The sequence below is a fragment of the Mercenaria mercenaria genome, chromosome 2 (assembly GCF_021730395.1).
Source record: "Mercenaria mercenaria strain notata chromosome 2, MADL_Memer_1, whole genome shotgun sequence".
NCBI classification, from domain to species: domain Eukaryota; kingdom Metazoa; phylum Mollusca; class Bivalvia; order Venerida; family Veneridae; genus Mercenaria; species Mercenaria mercenaria.
In genome coordinates this window covers 72,986,209-73,008,667 of record NC_069362.1, presented here as the reverse complement: position 1 = coordinate 73,008,667, position 22,459 = coordinate 72,986,209, and the positions used below count along the sequence as shown (strand labels likewise).

Here is a 22,459-nt window from a genome sequence, read left to right as displayed (position 1 = left end):
TAAAAAAGTGATATTGTGTTTGACCCTAGATGATAAAGATTCAAATTTTCTGATTTTTTTCCTGTTGACCTACTTTTAGACCAAATCAATCAAGTTAAGATCAAGATCAAGTTAAAAAATTATCCTAAATTTTATTCAGACAAGCATTCTTACCTTGTCTCATAACATTTAGGATGAAAAGTAGGCATTTGAGCGTAAACGTCAAGGTTTACCTACAATTTGACACAGTGACGTAAGTTTTTGCTCTAACGTTGTCTCATATCATTTGACCTAGATATAATATAAAACATTCTGATAAGTTTTATGAAAATCAAATACGAAATGATTTGTCCTAGTTTTTTACCCAAAATGACCTCGTTTCAGAATCACTCTGACAAAGTTTCGTCAGAATTTTGACCTGTGTTAATACAAATGTAGTCAAATCGTTAACGAGGACGATGGCGGACGACGTAGTGCAAACACTCTGCGCTCAGGTGAGCTAAAAGCCAGGCAAATTTGAACCGAGGTCTTTAGTGCCAGGCGATGTCTGTGTACTGGCAGTCATATGCACATATTTCACTAAATATTGTAGGATATCATTCATTTCACGATTATGTTGTAAATAATGACATTCAATGATATAAGTAATTTCTAGCTGACTCGTGATTTTAATTTGCAGAATGATTATCTACAGTACCAATCACAATGTATTAAAATATACGCTTCAATTGCTAGAAGCAAATTATAAAGGCATTAAGCTATCTATACATTTTTCAGAATGTTCATTATAGCGAATCCAAAGCCTTGAACCCCTGAGGTCAAAATATTTTCATGAGTAAATGTGCATTTATACATCCTTGCGAAATGCGCTCAAAATAATGATGCTGGTTTGTCTTCGTTTAGATCCGGTTTCTCATCTTCTTTACCCTTGGCATCTGTGAAAATGAGCGGCTGGAGTAATCTATGCACAATACAAACTGCAGTTTTATATCCTTCCTTACTCTCTTTATCCCTAGCAACCCTTCCGGCTGTAGTTGTCAGAACTGAGAGAAAGTTCATGCACGGATTCTTATCAAAATCATGTTCCTCAACAACTTTCCTTAATTCATCTATAAGCCATGATCCGTATTTGAAGTTATGAAAAGTTTTCTTTCCAGAAACTGTTGGAAATACAATAAGAAAGTTAGAAGGGAGATTTCTCAAAGCTTTTTCTGTACCGTAATAATACTCTTCATTGATTTTGTTTTTCTCATCTTCGTCTTCACATTTCTCAACGCCTTTGTGTTCGATTTCTTTTGTTTCTTCTTGGCATTTGAAATCGTTACCACAACCACTCTGTTTTTCAGAACGCTCTTTTGTATTGTCACCTCCACCACACAGTGTCTAAAAATAAGAAGGCAGACAAAGAATTTAACTTCATCGTGAACAAGAATAAAGCGATTGTTTTATAAAGCTATATACAGATATTACTACAGATAAACAATAAATTGAATTACATTAAAATTAATCATTGTGAAATGCGCATTATCTAGCAAATATTTTAGGGTTGTGTATAACAATTAATCATTTAAACATTTTCACACTTAATTCAACTCGCATAATGTAAACTAAAATCCAGAAAAACTGAAATCAGTGTAAAGTTTCTTTTACGTATGCAATGAAACAAACACATTTTATGAGTACCAAATTTTGAAGCGGTTTGCTTAAATCATCTTGTTCCGCAATATTATATGTGTGTCCTTTGTCATGCCAGACTTCATCTTGTTTGCCTGAAAAAAACAAGTGACTGTATAAAAAGCGATCCTGAGCTGAACTTGAGGAAAGTTACTATCTATCAGGTATAATCTATGTTGCACGAGTAAAGTGTTGCAGATTGGCATCAGCTGTTACAATGGCTTTAAAAATGAAAAAAAAAACCTTAAAAACTTGATTTAACTTGATTTCAAGTCGCACATATGTAAGGATTCAACCGAAACTAGGAAAAGAGGAGAGGTTTTAATACAAGCTTTTAGCTTACTCCTCAATCCTATCACATTAATATATGTTTGTATGAAATGCATATTTGGAAAATAAATATTGTTTAAACCAACCGAAACTACATCCGAAATAATAATAGTCCGAGATATTCAGATCAGGGTTCTGCTACCAAGAATGAAACGATATGGATCGACAACAAATGTAGAATAAATTGCATACCAGACGGGGGATTCCCGTCTTTTCACCGGTGCTAGAAATCTCCATCTTATACACCCGGCAGTATAAGACGTATAACGAACTACATATATGTAGAAGATCTATGCATGACTTTATATTTAATAACACAAGAGCTGTCAGTTGACAGCGCGCTCGACTATTCTCAGTGCTTGATAGTATAATATAAGCTATGAGTAAAACTTTAACATTACAATAAGCATGTTCTAAGTCGAAAAGGGGCCATAATTCAGCCAAAATGCTTGATAGAGTTGTCTGCTCCTGTTTACAGACTGGGGTCATGATGGTAAACAAGTATGCAAAATATGAAAGCAATATCTCAATGGACTTCGAAAATATTTGGGGTGGTACGCAAACTTTAACATTACAATAAGCATATTCTAAGTCGAAAAGGGGCCATAATTCAGTCAAAATGCTTGATAGAGTTGTCTGCTCCTGTTTACAGACTGGGGTCATGATGGTAAACAAGTATGCAAAATATGAAAGCAATATCTCAATGGACTTTGAAAATATTTGGGGTGGTACGCAAACTTTGACATTTGTGTGACGCTAACGCTCACGCTCATGCTAACGCCGACGCCGCGCGAGTAGGATAGCTCCCCTATTCTTCGAATAGTCGAGCTAATAAAACAGGACCTTAAGTGTTCCTCTTTGTTCCTTATACTATATTTCTCGATTAAAAAATATATTATCAGAACCACATAATGTTACACTGCAAGTGATAAAACAAAACCGGAACTAAACATTGTTATTTGTCTTTGAAACGTCATGATGTCCTTCCTGTTTACGGACGTTGATTTCCCGCGGTTTGCTTAAATACGCTGCTATAAGAAAATAATTCCAAAAGGTTAGTCATTCGTTTCATTTTATTTTTACAATCATTTCTTGAATGTGGTATAAAGAAAAAGATTCGATCCTTTGCTGTTGGTGCAGCTCCTGGGTAACTGTTTATGCGGTAACTCCACAGATCTTCGCTACCGCCTAAACGGTTACCCTCGAGCCAGATATTCCTATCTGCACCGACAACCAGTGAAAGAATCTTAAAGAATTACCTTTGGGTACATCTGGGTCACTTCGACACAAATTAAGTATTATTATCCTCGGCTTTCCTCTGAGTGTTGGACAGTTTTCGTCGCTGAGTGTTTCTATGACATCAGAAAGTGTTACTCTGTCAGCAAGATACTCATCACTGAAACAAATCTCTTGTTCACCATCAACCTGCACACCGTGTGTGCTTATAGCCAGAACAAAACAATCTGTCTTAGAATGATCTGTCATTTGAATTCTACAACTAAGACATTTACACTGAGCTTGATTTATAGGCGGCGCCTGTTCGGATGGCTTATTATGTATCCAAAATGGTACGTCAAATGTTTCATATGGATATTTATAAACGTTTTTATATGTTCTGTTATCCAGTAACTGGAATCGAAGTTTTGTATCAAAAACATATTGTAAATTGGTATCATCTTCATCCGCACCTCTCCGTGTTGGATCTGAGACCTTCTTTCCTGGATATGCTAAAATTGGCAAATTAATCCATCGAAAATCTTTGTTGGTGATTAAGACGGCGTAACCCCTTGGATGGACATGACCTGGTGGCTTCTCGAATAACCCTGCCATTCCTACAGCTCACGAGTCTGTCGGTAATGAAATAACACTATTTTAAAGTCAATTATTAATTATTCAAACAATTAAGTTCTAAACACTAAGCAGCAAAGAATTTGTAGCATATTTTCTTTTTCTTCTACATAGGAAATGAAAATATGCGAACAGAATGGTGTTTATATGATAAAAAGAGTTAAAGAACAATAGATCAGTATTTGCATAAAATAAACTGAGTATTTGTTCAAGACTAAGTTTGTCGTCCTTGTATGAGAAGTGAAGGCAAAAAGCCCTGTCAAACTGAATGCAGCAGATCATTGTGCTTAGACTCCCTTGATTTCTCTTTTGATTTTCAGGCGAGACAAAACTTTTATGATAAACACGGTGGGGAAACCAATAATGCAACGTCATCAAAAACTAGCGCAAATGAGCTGGCCACACACAAATTTACGCCGATTCAGGTAAGAAAAGCCTTATAACTTTTTTATTACTGCAGCTTTCAACTCGAGATAAAGAGCACCGTACCCAGCCTGGAGTATACTGTTCTGCGGTAGTGTTTCATGTTGTACGTATAACTTGGTTTTTGCCCGAAAACGCGAACAGTTGGCAAACAGGGTATGAGCTGTACCACACTTTTGTCTAAGAAAGTGAGTTTGAACCGTATTTTCGTGAAATGAGGACAGATTTGACGCTCATTTAATATCAGTGACTAGCATAATTGTCAACCATTGTTTTATTTTGCTGTTTTCAAGGATATCTGACGATAGTTTATTCAAAACAAACAGCATTGTTAAAGTGAGAACATCCACACTGACGACTTTGTTGGAGAACATCCACACTCTTAATTACAGTTATTGCAGGTATGCTTCCTAAAAGATTGTCTTAGGCAGTCAAGCTACGTTGTTCAACAACAAATGCTGTCTATACATACAATCAGCTGTTAAAACCATTTACCGCGAGGCTATAGACAAGTTAAAATAGATCTGCCAAATCATATAGCAAAGACTGAGCATATGTTAGGCTAACATTAATCACTGTGTATAGTGTGGCATAAGGGCATACGGTGTTCAGATTGACTGCTTCTCAAGAAAGACATTATTTTAAGATTACAAGACAAATTCGAATAAAAGTCCTGCATATAAAGTTTAAAAAACAAATAGAGGATTGGAATAGTTATTGTATTTTGTTTATAACTATATCCATCCCAAAGTGCATAAAACACGGATAGTTAGTACTTTAACTAAATATTATAACTGTAAGATATTTTAAATCTTATTTCGGAAAATGGAAGTCTCTTTCAAATATCAAATACAATCCAGCCTTATACATAAAAAGGGCAATATCACTTAAGGTGATAATGCAGATTTGATAAACCGGCAGTAAGGCATACAATGTATTATCATTACGTAGAATAAAGCCTGGGTTCGGCATACGGAACCGAAATTCATTTACTGAATGGCAACCCCATGACAACAATATTATATGTCTAAAGATAAAATATGATATCAAAATTGTTCGAATATTAAATAGTTCTAAATAGTGTCTTTAAATTAGCTTGAAATGCGCTGATTTCTTAAAATAAAGGCAACCTCTATAGCCTAGTGATAGAGCGTCCGCTTCCAGTGCGGGAGGCCGTGGGTTCGATCCCCAGCCGCGTCATACCAAAGACGTGAAAAATGGTACCAGTAGCTCCCTTGCTTGGCGCTCAGCATTAAAAGGGAAATTGGCCACTTCTCTCATACCCTCGTGGCGATGGATCCCATCAGAAATGAGATGTCGAGAGTGTTTAATACGAGTTTTAGAGTTCCCTTCACAATCGACCTAAAATGAATTCTGTATAAACTAAAATAAAGGCAAACATAAAAACACACGGTTTTATACATTTGATTTAATGATTCATTAAAAGCTGCATTTGGGACAATTTATTTTTGAAAAGGTAATTTCCTATAGGCACCTATTACGAAAACTTACTTAAGGTCAAACTATTTTGTTTAGCAGAAAAAGTACATGACACTATCATTTAAAATTTACCGCAAGTTGAAAGTTATTCTATAATTTGGAAAAAATCGGAGTTTAATCAAATTTCAAATCAGTGAAGAAAAAAATGGATTCGAACTTGCTGAACTACCTTAAGCATCATACGGGAAAGAGATTCTTGTGATTTCATGTGACGCCTTTAAATTTCGTCAGTATTTATAAACCTTTCCGCATTCCTCACATCTTTGGCTTTCTCTCTCCGCTGTGACTGTCTAAGTGTTCCGCAAAGAAGGTTTTCCGGCTGAAGCTTAGCCACTAATATCGCACTTCAACCAAATGCTGATTTATTAAAAAATATTTCCCATAATTTGAAATGTACTGCAATGCCATTGTACAAAAAATAATTTCAGACACTAAGTACTGTTACAACTGTATTAATAAATTTACTAGTTGCGGACACCTATTCACATAGGTAAATCTTAATAATTTCAAACTGTTTTATAGAGCTTGAGCCGTATTTTTCGTTAATAGTAGATCAACCATGAAAATTGTAAGGGTGTTTAAGTATAGGTTTGTGGTTTGGCAAAAGAAATTTACATATTCTTTGTTATCTCGCATATGTGAATTGGTGCCAAAATAATTTATATGGGATGAGAAGTTTTATTTTCCTAATTATTGGCTAACCTGTTTAGTGTTTAGAAGTATCTTTTGTTTACAAATTTAAGCTCCGCGTACAGTATGTGACTTACCGGGTTAATACACGACTGGAAGTAAATGTTGATTTACCAAAATTAATTTCACCATAATTCCAAAAATACTTCAATGACATTGGACAAAAATAATTTCAAACACTAAAAAGGTTGAAAAAGATCTATGTTTTCTTTTTCATTTTTATATTATATATTATATTATATAATAACACGATCCTATCCATGTAGATTCTACTCTACTAAATATTTATATAGATCAAACGCCCTACGGATTGCAACAATATTTTCAAACTGACATTATTATATTTATGTCATGAAAAGAAACAAATATTGTCATCCGAAACAAAATAACGAATGACGCGCAGATTGAATGCAGTGAAACATACAAAGAGCAGAAAAAGTAAGGTGTAAATCCGAGTATGTTAGTATTCGCAAATTGTTCGACTGTGAAGTGCAAAGAGCTAAGCGGTTCTACTGGTATAACATGCAGCAAGAACTTCTTACTGAGTGCAATGTTGATAATACTAAATTTTGGAAAAGTATTGGGAAAGTTGGTGTTTGGCATTGTAAAAAACAGAGCATACCTAATGAAGTTGTTTTGAATAAAGGTAATATTTCTTGTTCACTTTCAGACGTACTGCATAAATGGCAGTCAGACTTTAGTTCTTTGTTCCATAATGATAATGTTTCTAACTCTGACTTTGCCTCCAACGTAAATGGTACTAGATCTAGTGATGTATTTTTACCATTTAATGAACCTATTTCTATCCTTGAAGTAAAAAAGGCCGTTGATAAAGCTAAATACGGTAAAGCTCAGGGTCCAGATAACATACCCTCAGAAGTTTTAAAGAATAATACAGCAATTTTATTCTTACATTCACTTTTTAGTATATGTTTTAGTAATGGCATTGTACCGACAATATGGGGAAAGTCTATTATCAACCCTATTCCCAAATCAGGTTCCGCAGACCCCAGAGATCCTTTATCTTACAGAGGAATTGCACTTGCATCTTCCATGTATAAAATCTATTGTACTATTCTAAATGATCGTTTAAATGTTTGGGTTGAAGGTAACGACAAGCTTGTGGATGAGCAGAATGGTTTTAGAAAAAAACGTAGTACAATTGACCAAATTTCGTCACTTACTAATTTGATTGAAACCAGGAAGAAATTGCATAAATCTACATTTTCTGCCTTCATCGATCTCAGAAAAGCTTATGATTGTATTAATAGAGAGAAGCTGTGGGTAAAGCTGCGAGAAATCGGTATTTCTGGAAAAATGTTGACAGCAGTGAAATCACTCTACTCATCTGTTTATGCTTGTGTTAGGGTTAATTCCTTTAAGACAGACTGGTTCAGTGTACAAACTGGTTTGAGACAAGGATGTATGTTGTCACCCATATTGTTTAATTTGTATATCAATGACTTAGCATTGTATTTAAAGTCTCTGGCGATTGGTGTCTCGTTTGAAAATGAAAATATTTGTATTCTGATGTATGCAGATGACATAGTTTTACTAGCTGAAAATGCACATGACTTGCAAACTTTATTAAATGCTTTAAATGACTGGTGTAATACCAATTATATGAATATTAATAATGGTAAAAGTAAAGTTATACATTTTCGACCTGTGTCTGTTCCAAGATCAAACTGTATTTTTATGTGTGGTAATGTGATTGTCGATACTGTAGATAAGTATATATATCTTGGTATAGTCCTAAATGAATTTCTTGACTATAATGTAACTGCAAAAGCGGTAGCTCAATGTGCAAGTCGTGCGCTTGGACTAGTTATTGCTAAATGTAAAGCCATTGGAGGGGTGCCTTATGATATCTACTCTAAACTGTATGATACACTTGTTTGGCCGGTAATCAACTATGGGGCAGCTATATGGGGTTATCGGTCATACTCTTGTATTAATGCAGTGCATAATCGAGCCATGCGTTTTTTCTTATGTGTTGGTAAATATACACCTAGTGCAGCACTTGCTGGAGAGATGGCTTGGCAGCCCCCTATAGTACGTCAATATAAAACTGTTTCAAATTTTTGGGTGCGTCTTTGTAATACATCTGCGGATAGAATTAACAAGCGAATTGCACAATGGGCTATTTCTAAATCACGTGTGTCATGTAAGAATTGGTTTTTCTATGTTAGAAATATACTAACTGAATGTAATTTAAACAACTACTGTGGCATAAATAACCATGTGTCTAAACGAGTTGTCGTAGAAAATGTTGTGAAGATATCAATGGAAAAATTTGTACACAATTGGGCATACTCTATTAACAGAATTGACAGCACGTCTGGTAGAGGACGGAACAAACTTAGAACTTACTGTATTTTGAAATCCGGTTTTTGTGTAGAAAGTTATTGTAAAATGATAATGCCATTGCAACATAGGTCAGCATTTTGTAAATTTCGCTGTGGTGTTGCACCTATAAGGTTGGAAACAGGCCGGTACGAAAATTTAAGTCTGGAAGATAGAAAATGTCCATTTTGTGATGTTGTAGAAACAGAAAAACATGTAATCCTTAGTTGTAGCTTGTATGATGATTTGAGGGAGACTTTATTCCACCATGCATTGAATGCCGAACCTAATTTCCTTGCTTTATCAGAAACTGGACAGTTTATTGTGTTGTTCACATATCCATCATTAGTCAGAAGATGTGCCAAAACCTGTAGTGATATTTTAAGTAGAAGACAATTTTATCTTTGTAAATAATGCTAAGGTACACTTTTACAATTTTTTACCTCTGTAAAAAAAAAAGAAAAAAAGAAAAAAATGTTTAGCTCCACTGTTCGAAGGAAATGGTTGCTACTCTCCTAGTGCCCTGTTGTCGGCGTGTGCCTTTTCGTTTTGGCTAAGTTTTTTTTTTTTTTTTTTTTTTTTTTTTTTTTTTTTTCAGCAACCTTTGCTTTTCTTTGTTCTTTGTGCTTAAAGCTTAATGTAACTTCATGTTACTTAAGGTCAAGGTCACCAAGGTGTTATACTTAGATTATTTTCAAGGAATTTTTTTTTTTTTTTTTTTTTTTTTTTTTTTTTTTTTTTATATATATATATATTTGTTACTATTGCTTGTATGCTATTGATAAATTGACATAAATATTGTCCAGCATGCAAACGGGGTATATGAGGGGACTAGGCACACTATACCTAAGGTCAAGGTCATATTCCCGGATGCTTCCTTTATAGACATAGTGTTAGTATGTAAGTAGAGGTCTTTATTGTGAAATAAATTTATTTTACCTTCAAATTGCTGAATAGTGGAGCAAGCTGTCTTGTAGACAGCTCTTGATATTTGAATGATTGTTTTATTTTCATGTATAATTTTTGATAAGAAGTGGGTGCTAATTAACTCATCAACAATTTGATGAGATAAAATCATTTTACTTTTTTTCAGTACTGCTAAATTTTAATTTGGCTGCTTTCTTATATATGGTTTTATGGGCATGCCTCAACATTTTATTTGAGCTTATTAGCAGCTACATCTTTCTTTTAACATGGTGTTTTAATAGTCAAAAGTAATACTGATATGTTTTAGCTATAAGTCTCTTATAACTCTTTTATAGAGTGGCAGTGTGCATTTTATTGATATTCTATTATGTATATTATGTAATATATGTTGTACACTGATGAGACTGAAATAAAGAGAGTATATACCACTTTTACTGTACTTTTTCACATGTCAGATTTTAAAACTAAAACGTTTTTGTCCTAGATTTTGCTAAATAGTGGATGATAATAGAGTGTGAATGTTTTCCATCGAAGTCGTCAGTGTGGATGTTCTCATTTTAATAATGTTGTTTGTTTTGAATAAAATATCGTCGGAAACCTTGAAAACAGCAAAATAGAACAATGGTTGAGTATTATGCTAGTCATTGATGCTAAATGAGCGTCAAATCTGTCCTCATTTCACGAAAATACGGTTCAAACTCACTTTCTTAGACAAAAGTGTGGTACAACTCATACCCTCTTTGCCAGCTGTTCGCGTTTTCGGGCAAAAACCAAGCTATACGTACAACATGGAACACTACCGCAGAACAGTATACTCCAGGCTGGGTACGGTGCTCTTTATCTCGAGTTGAAAGCTGAGGTAATAAAAAAGTTATAAGGCTTTTCTTATCTGAATCGGCGTAAATTTGTGTGTGGTCAGCTCATTTACGCTCGGTTTTGATGACGTTGCATTATTGGTTTCCCCACCGTGATAAAGTGCAGCATAAATTTACAAAATAATTTCGGTAAAATTATAGTTTAGCGTTCAAAATTTCGGTTACAATCTGTGTTGTTCATGGCCAACATTCCAATACACTGACCAGTAGTTTCGGCAAAAGTAGTCTCCCTTGAATATACACGGATCGCGGACCCGATAACGTTTATCAATAAACAGTTTTACTATAGATTTGTATAGGAAAATATACTTCAAACATTAAAAACGATTTTTTATCGTTATTTAACAAAATTTTATAACCTCGTGAAGTAATCCTCATTTTTTGCACTTTATTTCAATATATTTTTTATCGATGTGATACTAAAACTTATTGCTTCCATTTTTATTTGAAGTTGATGACTATGGTTTCTATGTATTTCTATGTAGAAATTTTGAAAAGATCGGTTATGTCAGGTTTTAAAGGGCTATAAAAAATATTTTCTATCAAAATGACATTACTTTATAACCTCGTGAAGTATTCTCCATTGTCTGAACATTGTCTGGCTATTTTTTATTTTAAAATTGAATAATGACAAATTGCTTCCATTTTAATTTGAAAATGAAGTAATCGCAATCTTGAGCACGCTTTTCACAAATATTTACTTGACGGTACGACGGCACAAGGCAATGCTTATCAATGTGTTGCATATCTGTTCGAGCGTTTTATTTATTTATTTATATATTATGATTAAAGGTAAAACTTTTTTGAATTGGCAAACTTTAAGTCACATCTTTAATTGGAAAATTGGTCTTTAAAAGTCCGCATTAAATTAAAAAGGCAATTAGAATTAATTCTATATAATTGCTTTACAAACTGTGTGCCGGTATAATTTTTGACGATATTACAATAAACTGTTCAATAACTGAAACATTTGGCGAACATTTTGTTATATATGGGCCTAAAATATTACATACAACCCTGGCTTCTTTACGTTCACTGATCACTGCGTGAACGTAAAAGTATAAATTACAAATTAATGAATGATGGTCATATTAACTGTGGTGATAATTTGATTTAGTAGAAGATGAAAAAAGGTACACTTTACGAAACTTATTATTCAAATTGAAAAAAAAAGAAACAAGTATATATTTATCAAATACAATAATCACTTTCACCGGTATATGACCTTTTTCATGATATATTTTTTTTATGAAAACAAAGACATTTTTGTAACTATATTATAATTCTACACTCCGTAAAGGAAAATTTATTCCTACTCCACAAATCTTCATGGTCCAATGGGGACCCCTGTTGTGCAAAATTGCCCATCAATTAGCGGCTATTACATAATCGCTGATAAGCAGCAGATAAGACGGGGGTTTTAGATTGGATTATCGTGGAGGACACCTCTTCACAAATGTTTTATGGTCTTACTGCGAATATCGTGAAACAGTGAAGTTTTATTGTAATACAATATTTTTTAAAAGCAAATAGATATTTTAGGTCAATTGTGAAATGTAAGATAGTATGTGTTTTAGACAATTATAAAATGTGTTTGATTTTTTTAACAAATGTATGTATAATATAAATGTGCACAAAATGACTCAAATGAAATGTTGAACTTATATTGTAATGGATCTAGGCATCTAAAAACACACATGACACTAGAAATTGCCAAAATTTATATTGTGTTTAATTCAGTTTAGGCTGTATTGTCCAGCTGTTCGAAACTATTCTGAAACAAACAGCTTAACCGTCACCTAAATTTCTTTTATAATTTTCTACATCCATCTAAAATTTTATGCAAAAAAGTATAATATGTAAAAAAGTACATCTACGATCAATTTGCCGATAAATAATTTAATAAATAGATATTTGTTTTATCGTTTAAGCTATAAGAAGATATACATGGCAGAACATCTCTACTTTATTTCTCAGTTGAAGATTTTTATTACAGACGTATTTTGGGGGTGATTAGCATAGCCTGGGGTATTTATCTTGTCTCCATCCGGTGTATTCGCAAAGGTCCATAAAACATCACGCGTAAAACACTTACAGCCAATATGCAGTAATTGTCAAAATCGAAATTTTCAGGGAGATAAATTAAAAAAAAGAAACTAACACGAGAACATAATTTTACAAGATTACAACGCTTCACTGTAAAAAAGGAAAAAGCTTTCAAAAGGGAATTGAAAGAAAGGGAATTGTTTTGTGTGATGTTTTATGTATATCCTTTACCACTAAAAAGTGGCATTTTTTATTTTTATATTTTCGGTCCATGCATTCAACGAAACTTATAAATTCACCCAGCATATACATGACAGAAAATACACATTACATACGCATGATGAACAAGTATTTTTACTGTAAAATCGTACATATTACTTATTGTTTAATACATAATTATTTATAACCAAAGAGCTATAAAAATTATTTTTAGTTCTTTGTTATAACTCATGGAACAATGTCGGTATCTAGAAAGTCCATAAAATACAGTCAAACTCGCTTTATACGAACTCATCCGGACCTAAGAAATATGTTCGTATCAAACGAAATTCGTATTAATGAATGTATGACCAGATAATTTGTCCGAGCAAGTTGGGCAGTATCACCGGTATCATCGGTGAATAGATTCCGATATATGAAAGTAGTTAATAGTTTTAAACTGATTTAGTTAATTTATTCAGATAACATTGAAATTACGCAACAAACGTCATACTTAAACACGTAAAACTTATTAATTTAAATTTTAATATGCGGTCGAGGTCCAGAGCGCCAAATTATATCTACCGCCAACATTGAAGCTTGTACTAAATAACAATCATTCTAAGAGGGATAAAAGTTTGTATATTTTGTAAGACACAGCCTACCTGTATAGACACTAGAACGTCAATAATGTGTTTAGAATTATTCACACCTCTTTAAATCTTGACCTGTCAATTGATTAAATTGTTTTATATTGAAATGATACACAAAGGACCGAGTGTTTGTTTGTGAATAAGTGTGAACTACTCCTTTGTCCAATTACCACGCGGCACAAGGTTGACCATATTATTATTTTCAACACATTTTATAACGGCCCCGACTTCTAAAATTATTTCGTATCAAAAGATGGAAAAGTATAATATTTAAGCTTATTGGGACATCCAAAATGTGTTCGTATCTACCGATTATTCGTATGAAGCGAGTTCGCTATTACCGAAATAATTTTACAAAGAAAATAGAAGGACTCGGCCGGGGAATTCGGACTTTGTTCGTTTAATCCGAAAATTCGTATCAAGCGAGTTCGTATTAAGTGGACTCGACTGTACAATTATTTACAGTAGCTTAAAGATGTGTTATATTCTGCTTTAATTTGCATACTTCAATAATTCTATCTAACCAAGATGCGTTTCTCAAAAATGTAGAGCCGAGTTTACCTATATACAGTCCATGGAACAAGCCCAGGAAAAGCAAAAATACTACAAAATTTCTTTTCTTCTCACACCAAGGTGTTAATTAGGTTCTTACTGAGGGCGTATGATTGCTATCAATTAGCTTGATTATAAAGTCAGCACCACTGCAACTATACTAATTATTCTTATCTTATGTTATCATATTATTTGGGAGGACGGACGATTTGGCCACGGACGTTTTGGCCTAGGATCTTTTGGCCTAGGATGTTTTGGCCAAACAAATTTTTGAGGTAGGATGTTTTGGCCAAAAAAAAACTATTTCCATAATATGCAAATTATGATCTGGACATTAATATGTTACCATATATACAGTATAATTAATCATTCTTTTTAGAAAAATAATTGTGAATAAAATTTATTTTCATAACTCTTTTGGTTTGTTGTAAATGGCAAATATTTTCACATACACAAATACATACAATATGTATATGTACATATACAATGTGTATATGTTTATATGTATACATATAAAAAGATAATAAAAAATAAAAATAAAATACCATGAGTATGTTTTACTATCAGTTTAATTTGTTCACTTATACTATAACATTCTTTAGAATAATCTCCAGACCAGATTTTGCACGATATGGAACCACAATTTATTTTTGGCCAAAACGTCCTACCCTCAAAAAATGCCTGGCCAAAACATCCTAGGCCGAAAGATCCTAGGCCGAAACGTCCGGACCAAAACGTCCGCTGGCCAAAACGTCCTACATTCCATTATTTGTACAGGCTGCCTTTCATTCTGTGTATGTATCAATAACCACAATCAGCGAAATGAAAAAGATTAGATTTTATATATAAAAAACAGGGTCAAAACTTTTTTATATATAAATAATTTTGAATTTGAAAGATTATTTTAAAATCATTGCAAAGTGACAAGATATATTTATATCATAGTCATCTTAATTTTTCATCCCACATAATTATCATTTTAATTTGATTATCTAGAATATATAGATAATTAAATAAACTTGTGTATTTTGATCTAATGTTGTAGCAGTTAATGTCATACCAGTTAAGTAATATTAACAAGATATGCAGAGATTAATCAAACATGTTATGACATGTGCCTGGAGGATAGCCCTAATCCCTGAAGGAGTGTAATATCCTGACATTAATTATCAGGTTTTACTAAGTTTTGAAAAAAAAATGCTGAAAAAAATAGCTCAGAAATAGAACTGTACCCTTGTCAGACAGTAAAATTCTGCAATGCATTTCAGGCCCGTGTGCAGGATTTGTTTGATGGGGGGGCCCAACTTGGGGTGGGTTCGGGAGGGGTATCCCCTCCCGATCGTGAAAATTTTTTAATATGGCACATGAATAGATGCATTTTCCTGCTACCTGAAACACCTTTAAGGATGCATGAATGTATTATATATTTAAGGAAAAGTCTACTTTTTAATCATTTCATCAAGCCTTTTCAATGTATGTATGATTGTACAGTCACAGTGTATGGACTTATTTTTCTGTATGATGCCCAGTTGAAAAAAAATGTTGAAGTTTTAAGATGATTATTCAGTAGACTAGCTCCTAGACTATGATGATTTTATTCACATTTTTATGATTTCATGTAGTGAACTGAGCCAGTCTATATACTATGTCCGATATTACAATTTTAACATCAGTCCTCTAAGAAAATCTCTAGAATAGACTGGCTTTTGTCTCTATGAACATAAAAAAGAAAAAAAATCATAGAAATATCGTAATTATCAGTCTAGTGGCTAGTCTAATTATTAAGGGTATCCTATTTGCAAAATGGCCAAATGTTTTTTAGAAAACAAACGAAGTATTATGACAATTACTATTTACATCACAGATTTCAAATGACAATGAACTCTTAACTGTACCAAAGATCTATAAAAATAAATAGATGTGTATTTTATACATATTAAATGATATTTTTATGTATAAAACCCCTCATAAGTAACGAGTTTTAGATGTGTTTTGTAAGATTTACTGAGAAACTACTTTTAAAACTTTGAGAGTTTTTAAGTAAGGTTATTGGACCCAAAAGAGTAAAATTGATACAGTAGTTTCAAATTCATAATTGTTGTAAAATAAAAAGATTGGATAAATATCTATCAATTTAATAAATGGGGAATGTGCCTTAATGTAAAAACAAAATACAACCATCATAATGTTTCAATTTTCAGATTCATTTTATGATTTACTTTACAGAACCAATAAACTACCCAATCAAGTACCGATCAAGCTATCAATGAAGCATGCACAGATAAACTTTTACCTGTGACATGCCTGGGGCTTATTTCCACTACTGGACACAGTTTTATGGCTCTTTAGCCTGTGTATTGCTGTTGTGCTGGTGTATAAATTTGTTAATTGAGGGGCCCATAGTAATAAAAATCGTAACTAGCCAGCCATCTGGGGGGGGGGGGGCGGGCCCCCTGGCCCCCCACCTGGACACGTGCCTGCATTTGACTATTCTTGTTCATCTTTCTTTGTTTATTATTTTGTATTCTAAGAGATTTTGTAAATGAATCCAGTATTCTCGTAATGTATTCAACGAGTGGCATTATTAATTGTACATTCTTTAAAATGCAGGCGCGTAGGAAGGCCTAAAGAAAAGAGGATTCACCAAAAAGGTGAGGGGTATGGGGACCGCTTAGGTCCCCATCGAGTCCAGGGCAGAGCCCCCGGCGAAAAAATCGTTTGCTGAAAATTATATAATATTTCAAGCTCTTACTGTTGATATTACCAATTAAAATTTTACAATTTATGGTAGCTCTAATTGAAGAAACCTTATAAACCAATACAAATTTTAAGTTAAATGCCTTCTTGGCTATGTTTGCAGTTAACGCGTCTACAAATGTGAAAAGAATGCCTGCACTGCAATCTTGAGCATACATTAAGGCACTATAATTCTACAGGGTAAATAAACTAATCTCTCTCTAATGTGGCCATATAATATGCCTTATGCGTTTTAAATGTGGAAACAATTTATCCAAATAAGAACTTAGATAGCCTATGTTGTTTTCTCAAAATGTGTTTAATACTTAGATAATCTAAGGAACAGAAATCAGTGTGCATGTTCAGCTGACATATTTAAATGTACGCTCGACAGACAATTAATCATCATAATTTGAACAAAACAAACTATAATACATAGCTAATGTTTTCTGTTTATATATGCACGGACTTTAAATAAAATTTGTATTGTATCACTATTGTATTGCAAACAATGACTAGCTATTTAGTTTCAAAGTTTATTGGTAAAGTCAATGCCCTTTAAGGGCATCTGACAACAAAACATGAAATGATAAACAGTAACAAACTTATGAAGATGGCAAAAAACAACAATGATGGCATGATAACTGAGTGCGACAGCAAGAAATATTGTTAATTATTGCATGTTTTTAAATCCGGAATATGTACGGAGTAGAACGGTGATTAGTTTCCAAAGTGCACGATAACTTAAATCTTTTTGTGATCATCTCAACTCTGTAAAAAGCCATGATTCATAAATGATATAAAATCAGATTCTAACTACGACCAATCATAAAATACACAATAAGACAAATATCTACTCGCCTACATATTTGCCATATAGAAGAATATTTCCTTGGTACTTTTGGTTTCGGTTACGGCGACCGTAATAATAGCAGACTATAATGCTGGCTCGTCCCGACGAGCCAGTATACGATAGGATTTTACTATTAAATCTACCTAAAAGGCAGAACATCTCCTAAACCTGGCTCTCAGCTTTTTTACTTTCATGACAAATGCAAGCCAACAACCAAGAAAACAATATAGCGTTTCCTTTACGAGAAGTGTCCAATCGAAGCAGGCTTACAAAAAGTGACAAATCGAAAGCTGGTTTACGAAAAAGTCATGTAATCCACATAGGCCGCAACCATCTTATATTAATGAACACAAAGAAGCTCAATGACACGCAAAGGACCAATCTATGCAAGTAGAAAATGCATCGATTGCCTGTCCCTTATTGTAGTTGTTGAAATTATGCAGAAAGATTCAGATTGCTCCTTTTCTGGAAAAAATGAATGAATATACGCCTCAGAACTATGTAGACAAGATCTAAAATAGTAATAAGGCAAAATTTCAAGGCGTTATCAACACATAATACAGTACCCTTCGTTCCATTTCGGTTCTTCTTATTTCATTTTTCGTTTTTTCCCTTCCTTCCTTTTCGGCTCTTTTCGTTAAATTTTTCGGTTTTTGCAACTCTCTACACTGGAGGTTCCAGCAAAAACGCAAGAAAATCAGAAAAAAACGTACTTATATTACGCTATATGATATCCGTCGCCATGAATGTACAAGAGAGAGGAAGTTGGTTTTCTTTTTAATGCTAAGCAAAAAGCAGGGGAATTTCTGGTAAAATGTTCACGTTCATGCATCACAGACCCTATAATTTTCACTGGCATATCACTGTGCTTCATAACTGCCCTGTTAGAACAAGAGCTAAGCGAGCCACTTTCTAGCTTTTTTAAAAGCTAAACTTGTAGGTCACACTACAGTAAATAGTTTTCTCTATATATTCTATATAAAACTGACATTTTTTAAAGAGCTACCAAACATAGCTAGACCCATTTCAGAAAACAAATCCTTACCTCATTTTAAAGAGTTATGATAAAACTGATATAAAATGAAGAGAAAAGTAGGGGTTATGTATCTTCTAAGCGAGATTTCTCTTGCCACATTTGCTTACAGTAAAATCACATCAAAATCACACTGCTGTGACCTGGAAGTACTGCTCATACTAAAACTGAGTTTCACTTCACCAAATACAACCTCCTCTCCCATTTGTCCTACCAAAATGTCAAAAATACATCCACGATGACATTTAAACAGAAACCTGCTTTAATTTAGACCTCTGTTGCCATGGCAAGTAAAAAATAAGTGTTCAAAAGCCTGTCCGCCAGTACGCTAGTTCCTTTACTATAGTTAGGCCTAATAATAGCTGGACCGAGAAAAGTATAAAAGCGGGAAAAGGCATAGGCGCAGCACATCATATTTTGATTCAGCAAACATGGGTACACCAAACAAATGCGTGTTATCACTATCCTTGCATGAAACCAATTTCATGCAGTGCTGGGACCAGAGAGGAGGGGGCTGGGGCAGCCAAACCTACCTATATAAATTGCCAGTATATCAACATGTCCTCTCAAACAGGCCTTTTCACCCTTTATTTGCTATTATATCAGTGCATTAATTATTTTTTTTTTTTTTGCGGGGGGGGGGGGGGGGGGGGGGGGGTAGTGCAGGTGTCAAAAGTTTAGAGGTAGCTCTCCCACTCTCCCTCGAACACACAACAAGATCGCGGCTGAAAATGTCGAAAACTAAGACTATTCCACCGAATTGAGCCGCTTTGCGTTATTATGAACATACTTGGTTTATGGTCTGTAATTTTACTTATTTTGTATATGTTGAATGGTCATTTGTGTAGAATTTATTTACTGTGTGTTGATTTTTTATAGCATTTATGTAATATAAGTGTGAAACCACTTTTTATGCCCCCACACATTTTCGTGGGGGAATATAGCGTTGCTGCTGTCCGTACGTCTGTTCGTTCGTCCATACACGTCCAACTCCTCCCACACTATTAGCCTGATTTGCTTAACCTTTCACAGATGATCAAGCTAGATGTGCAGAGTGACTTTCTTACTGCAGTTATGGCCCTTTGATACCTTTGCTATATAAAGAATATAGAGAAAATTCATGGGTGTCCGACTCCTCCAACACTATTAGCCTGATTTGCTTCAGGCTTTCACAGAGATGAACAAGCTTGATGTGCAGATGGCCACAAAGAAAGGATTTTTTTCTGTGACTATTTTTACAGCAGTTATGGCCCTTTGATAGTTTTTGCTATGTGGAACATAGAGAAAAAGCTTGTGTGTCCAACTTCTTCCACACTTTTAGCCTGATTTGCTTCAAACTTTCACAGATGAATAAGCTTGATGTGCAGATGACCATAAAGAAAGGATTTTTTTTCTGTGACTATTTATGTCTCCCACCACACAGTGGTGTGGGAGACATATTGATTTACTCCAGTGTGTGTGTGTGTGTGTGTGTGTGTGTGTGTGTGTGTGTGTCACAAAGCTTGTCCGCACTCATAGTCGAACATAGTCGAACATTTCCGATTTTCACCAAACTTGAACAAAATGTGTTTGACCATAAGACCTCGGCCAAGTTCGATAACTAGCCAAATTGGTCCAGGCGTCTTGGAGTTATGGCCCTTGAATTACCAAAAATCGGTCTTTTTTACTCTTGTCCGCACTCTAATTCGAATATTTCTCATCCAATCTTCACCAAACTTAAAAAAAAATGTGTTTGACCATGAGACCTCGGCCAAATTCGATAACTAGCCAAATCGGTCAAGGCATTTTGGAGTTACGGCCCTTGAATTATCGAAAAATTGGCCTTTTTACTCATGTCCACACTCTTAATCAAACATTTCTCATCCGATCTTCACCAAACTTGACCAGAATGTGTTTGACCTTAGACTTCGGCCAAGTTCGATAGCTAGCCAAATCGGTCCAGGCATTTTGGAGTTACGGCCCTTGAATTATCGAAAAATCGGCCTTTTTACTCTTGTCCACACTCTAAGTCGAACATTTCTCATCCGATCTTCACCAAACTTGAACCAAATGTGTTTGACCATGAGACCTCGACCAAGTTCGATAACGGCCAAGTTCGATAACTAGCCAAATTGATCCAGGCGTCTTGGAGTTATGGCCCTTGAATTATCGAAAAATTGGCCTTTTTACTCATGTCCGCACTCTTAATCAAACATTTCTCATCCGATCTTCACCAAACTTGAACAAAATGTGTTTGACCATGAGACCTCGGCCAAGTTCGATAACAAGCCAAATCGGTCCAGGCATTTTGGAGTTACGGCCCTTGAATTATCGAAAAATCGGCCTTTTTACCCTTGTCCGCACTCTAAGTCAAACATTTCTCATCCGATCTTCACCAAACTTGAACAAAATTTGTTTGACCATGAGTCCTCGGCCAAGTTCGGTAACTAGCCCAATCGGTCCAGGCATTTTAGAGTTACAGCCCTTAATTACCGAAAAAAATCCGTCTGTTTACTCTTGTCCGCTTTCTAAGTCACACATTTCTCATCCGATCTTCACCAAACTTGAACAAAATGTGTTTTGGCCATAAAACCTTACCCAAGTTCGATAACTAGCCAAATCCGCCCAGGCACTTTTGATTTATGGCCCTTGAATTACTGATTGGATCCACTCATCCAGACCATCTCATTGGATCCACTCGTCTAAAACATCTAGAGAAACTAACATTTTTCATAGGGGCAGTTGTGGGAGACATGCGCTTTTCTCAAAAGCATCTCTAGTTTACTACAGTTATGGCCCTTTGATACTTTTGCTATATAGAGAACGGGTCAGTATGTGGGGGGTATCCGTGTCCTATGGACTCAATTCTAGTCTCTTAATGACATTCGATCGGTCTGCAGTGAATTCTTTTTGTTTAATACCTTTCAATGAAATACTAAATTATATCAGAGAGATAAAATTGATATTTTCACTGTTTAAAAGTTTCAAATATCTTACTTTTCACTGGTGTGGAACTACACTCGAATGCGAAAGAGTATAAATTGTAAATAAAGTCCAGAGATATTGCTTTCATATTTTGCATAATATACTGAATAGTAAAATATAGATTATGAAAGAAACAACTATCCTCTGTAGCTTAACATTTTACCCTGACTTGACATGCCGTACATATGTGTCATGAGGTACTGACAGACCACTTCTCTATCTGGTTCATTCATTCCTATACACTGTTTTAAACGTAAATACAATGTTACTTTTGTCAAAAGCTTGTCAGCGGCCTGTTTATTAACATTGTATAATATAACAAAGACGTTACAATATTTGTGACTACGTTGTTTTTTTTAACAAATAATCAAGGCCTTCGAGTGGTTTCTCATCTAATTTATTACGGTTCAGAGCTAGATGCACAGGAATTGAACCTCGAGGGCGTTAGCCCGAGTGGTTTAATATTAAAGTATCTGAGTAGTAATGAACCGAACGTCTTGCATCAATATGACGTCATAATTGACGTCAAAATGTTCTCTTACTGGTCCGCGCGTCAACCGTTGTTTATCGCAGAATATACAGAGCTTGAACGTCTTCTCTGTTTAACTGGCTGAAAAATCGAACTATGTTAGAATTTACAAATAATCAAGGCCTTCGAGTAGTTTATCTCTAATTTGCCACGGTTAAGAGTTCAGATGCGTAGGAATTGAACCACGAGGGCGTTCTGAACGAAGAAGGTCTTGACTGTTTTCATTCTGACATGCTCATTGAAATATTCTAATAAATATTATGCTGGACTTCATTTACCCGAGGAGCAATGTATCGGACGTCA

The 22,459-nt window shown here is 34.5% G+C and overlaps 1 protein-coding gene across 2 annotated transcripts; it reads right to left on the bottom strand.

The window, feature by feature from the left end:
* Nucleotides 1–624: 624 nt before the first annotated feature.
* On the bottom strand, nucleotides 625–17,837 carry LOC123542923 (uncharacterized). Of its 2 annotated transcripts, none has more exons than XM_053536942.1 (4): nucleotides 17,643–17,837; nucleotides 3,243–3,830; nucleotides 1,663–1,748; nucleotides 625–1,362 (listed from the first exon to the last, which is right to left on the bottom strand). In XM_053536942.1, the coding sequence occupies exons 2-4, from the start codon at nucleotides 3,811–3,813 to the stop codon at nucleotides 850–852; spliced, it is 1,170 nt and encodes a 389-aa protein (XP_053392917.1). In that variant the 5' UTR covers nucleotides 3,814–3,830; nucleotides 17,643–17,837; the 3' UTR covers nucleotides 625–849. The 2 variants fall into 2 exon arrangements, with proteins under 2 accessions (XP_053392917.1, XP_053392916.1); XM_053536941.1 differs by having other exon boundaries at nucleotides 17,639–17,834.
* Nucleotides 17,838–22,459: the final 4,622 nt, after the last annotated feature.

Excerpts from the sequence above, each read along its gene's own strand:
- LOC123542923 (XM_053536942.1), bottom strand. The coding sequence starts at position 3,813 with ATGGCAGGGTTATTCGAGAAGCCACCAGGTCATGTCCATCCAAGGGGT. Across the intron at positions 1,749-3,242 it reads TGACCCAGATGTACCCAAAG|GCAAACAAGATGAAGTCTGG; the intron begins GTAATTCTTTAA and ends TGTTTTTTTCAG. Across the intron at positions 1,363-1,662 it reads GCAAACCGCTTCAAAATTTG|ACACTGTGTGGTGGAGGTGA; the intron begins GTACTCATAAAA and ends TCTTATTTTTAG.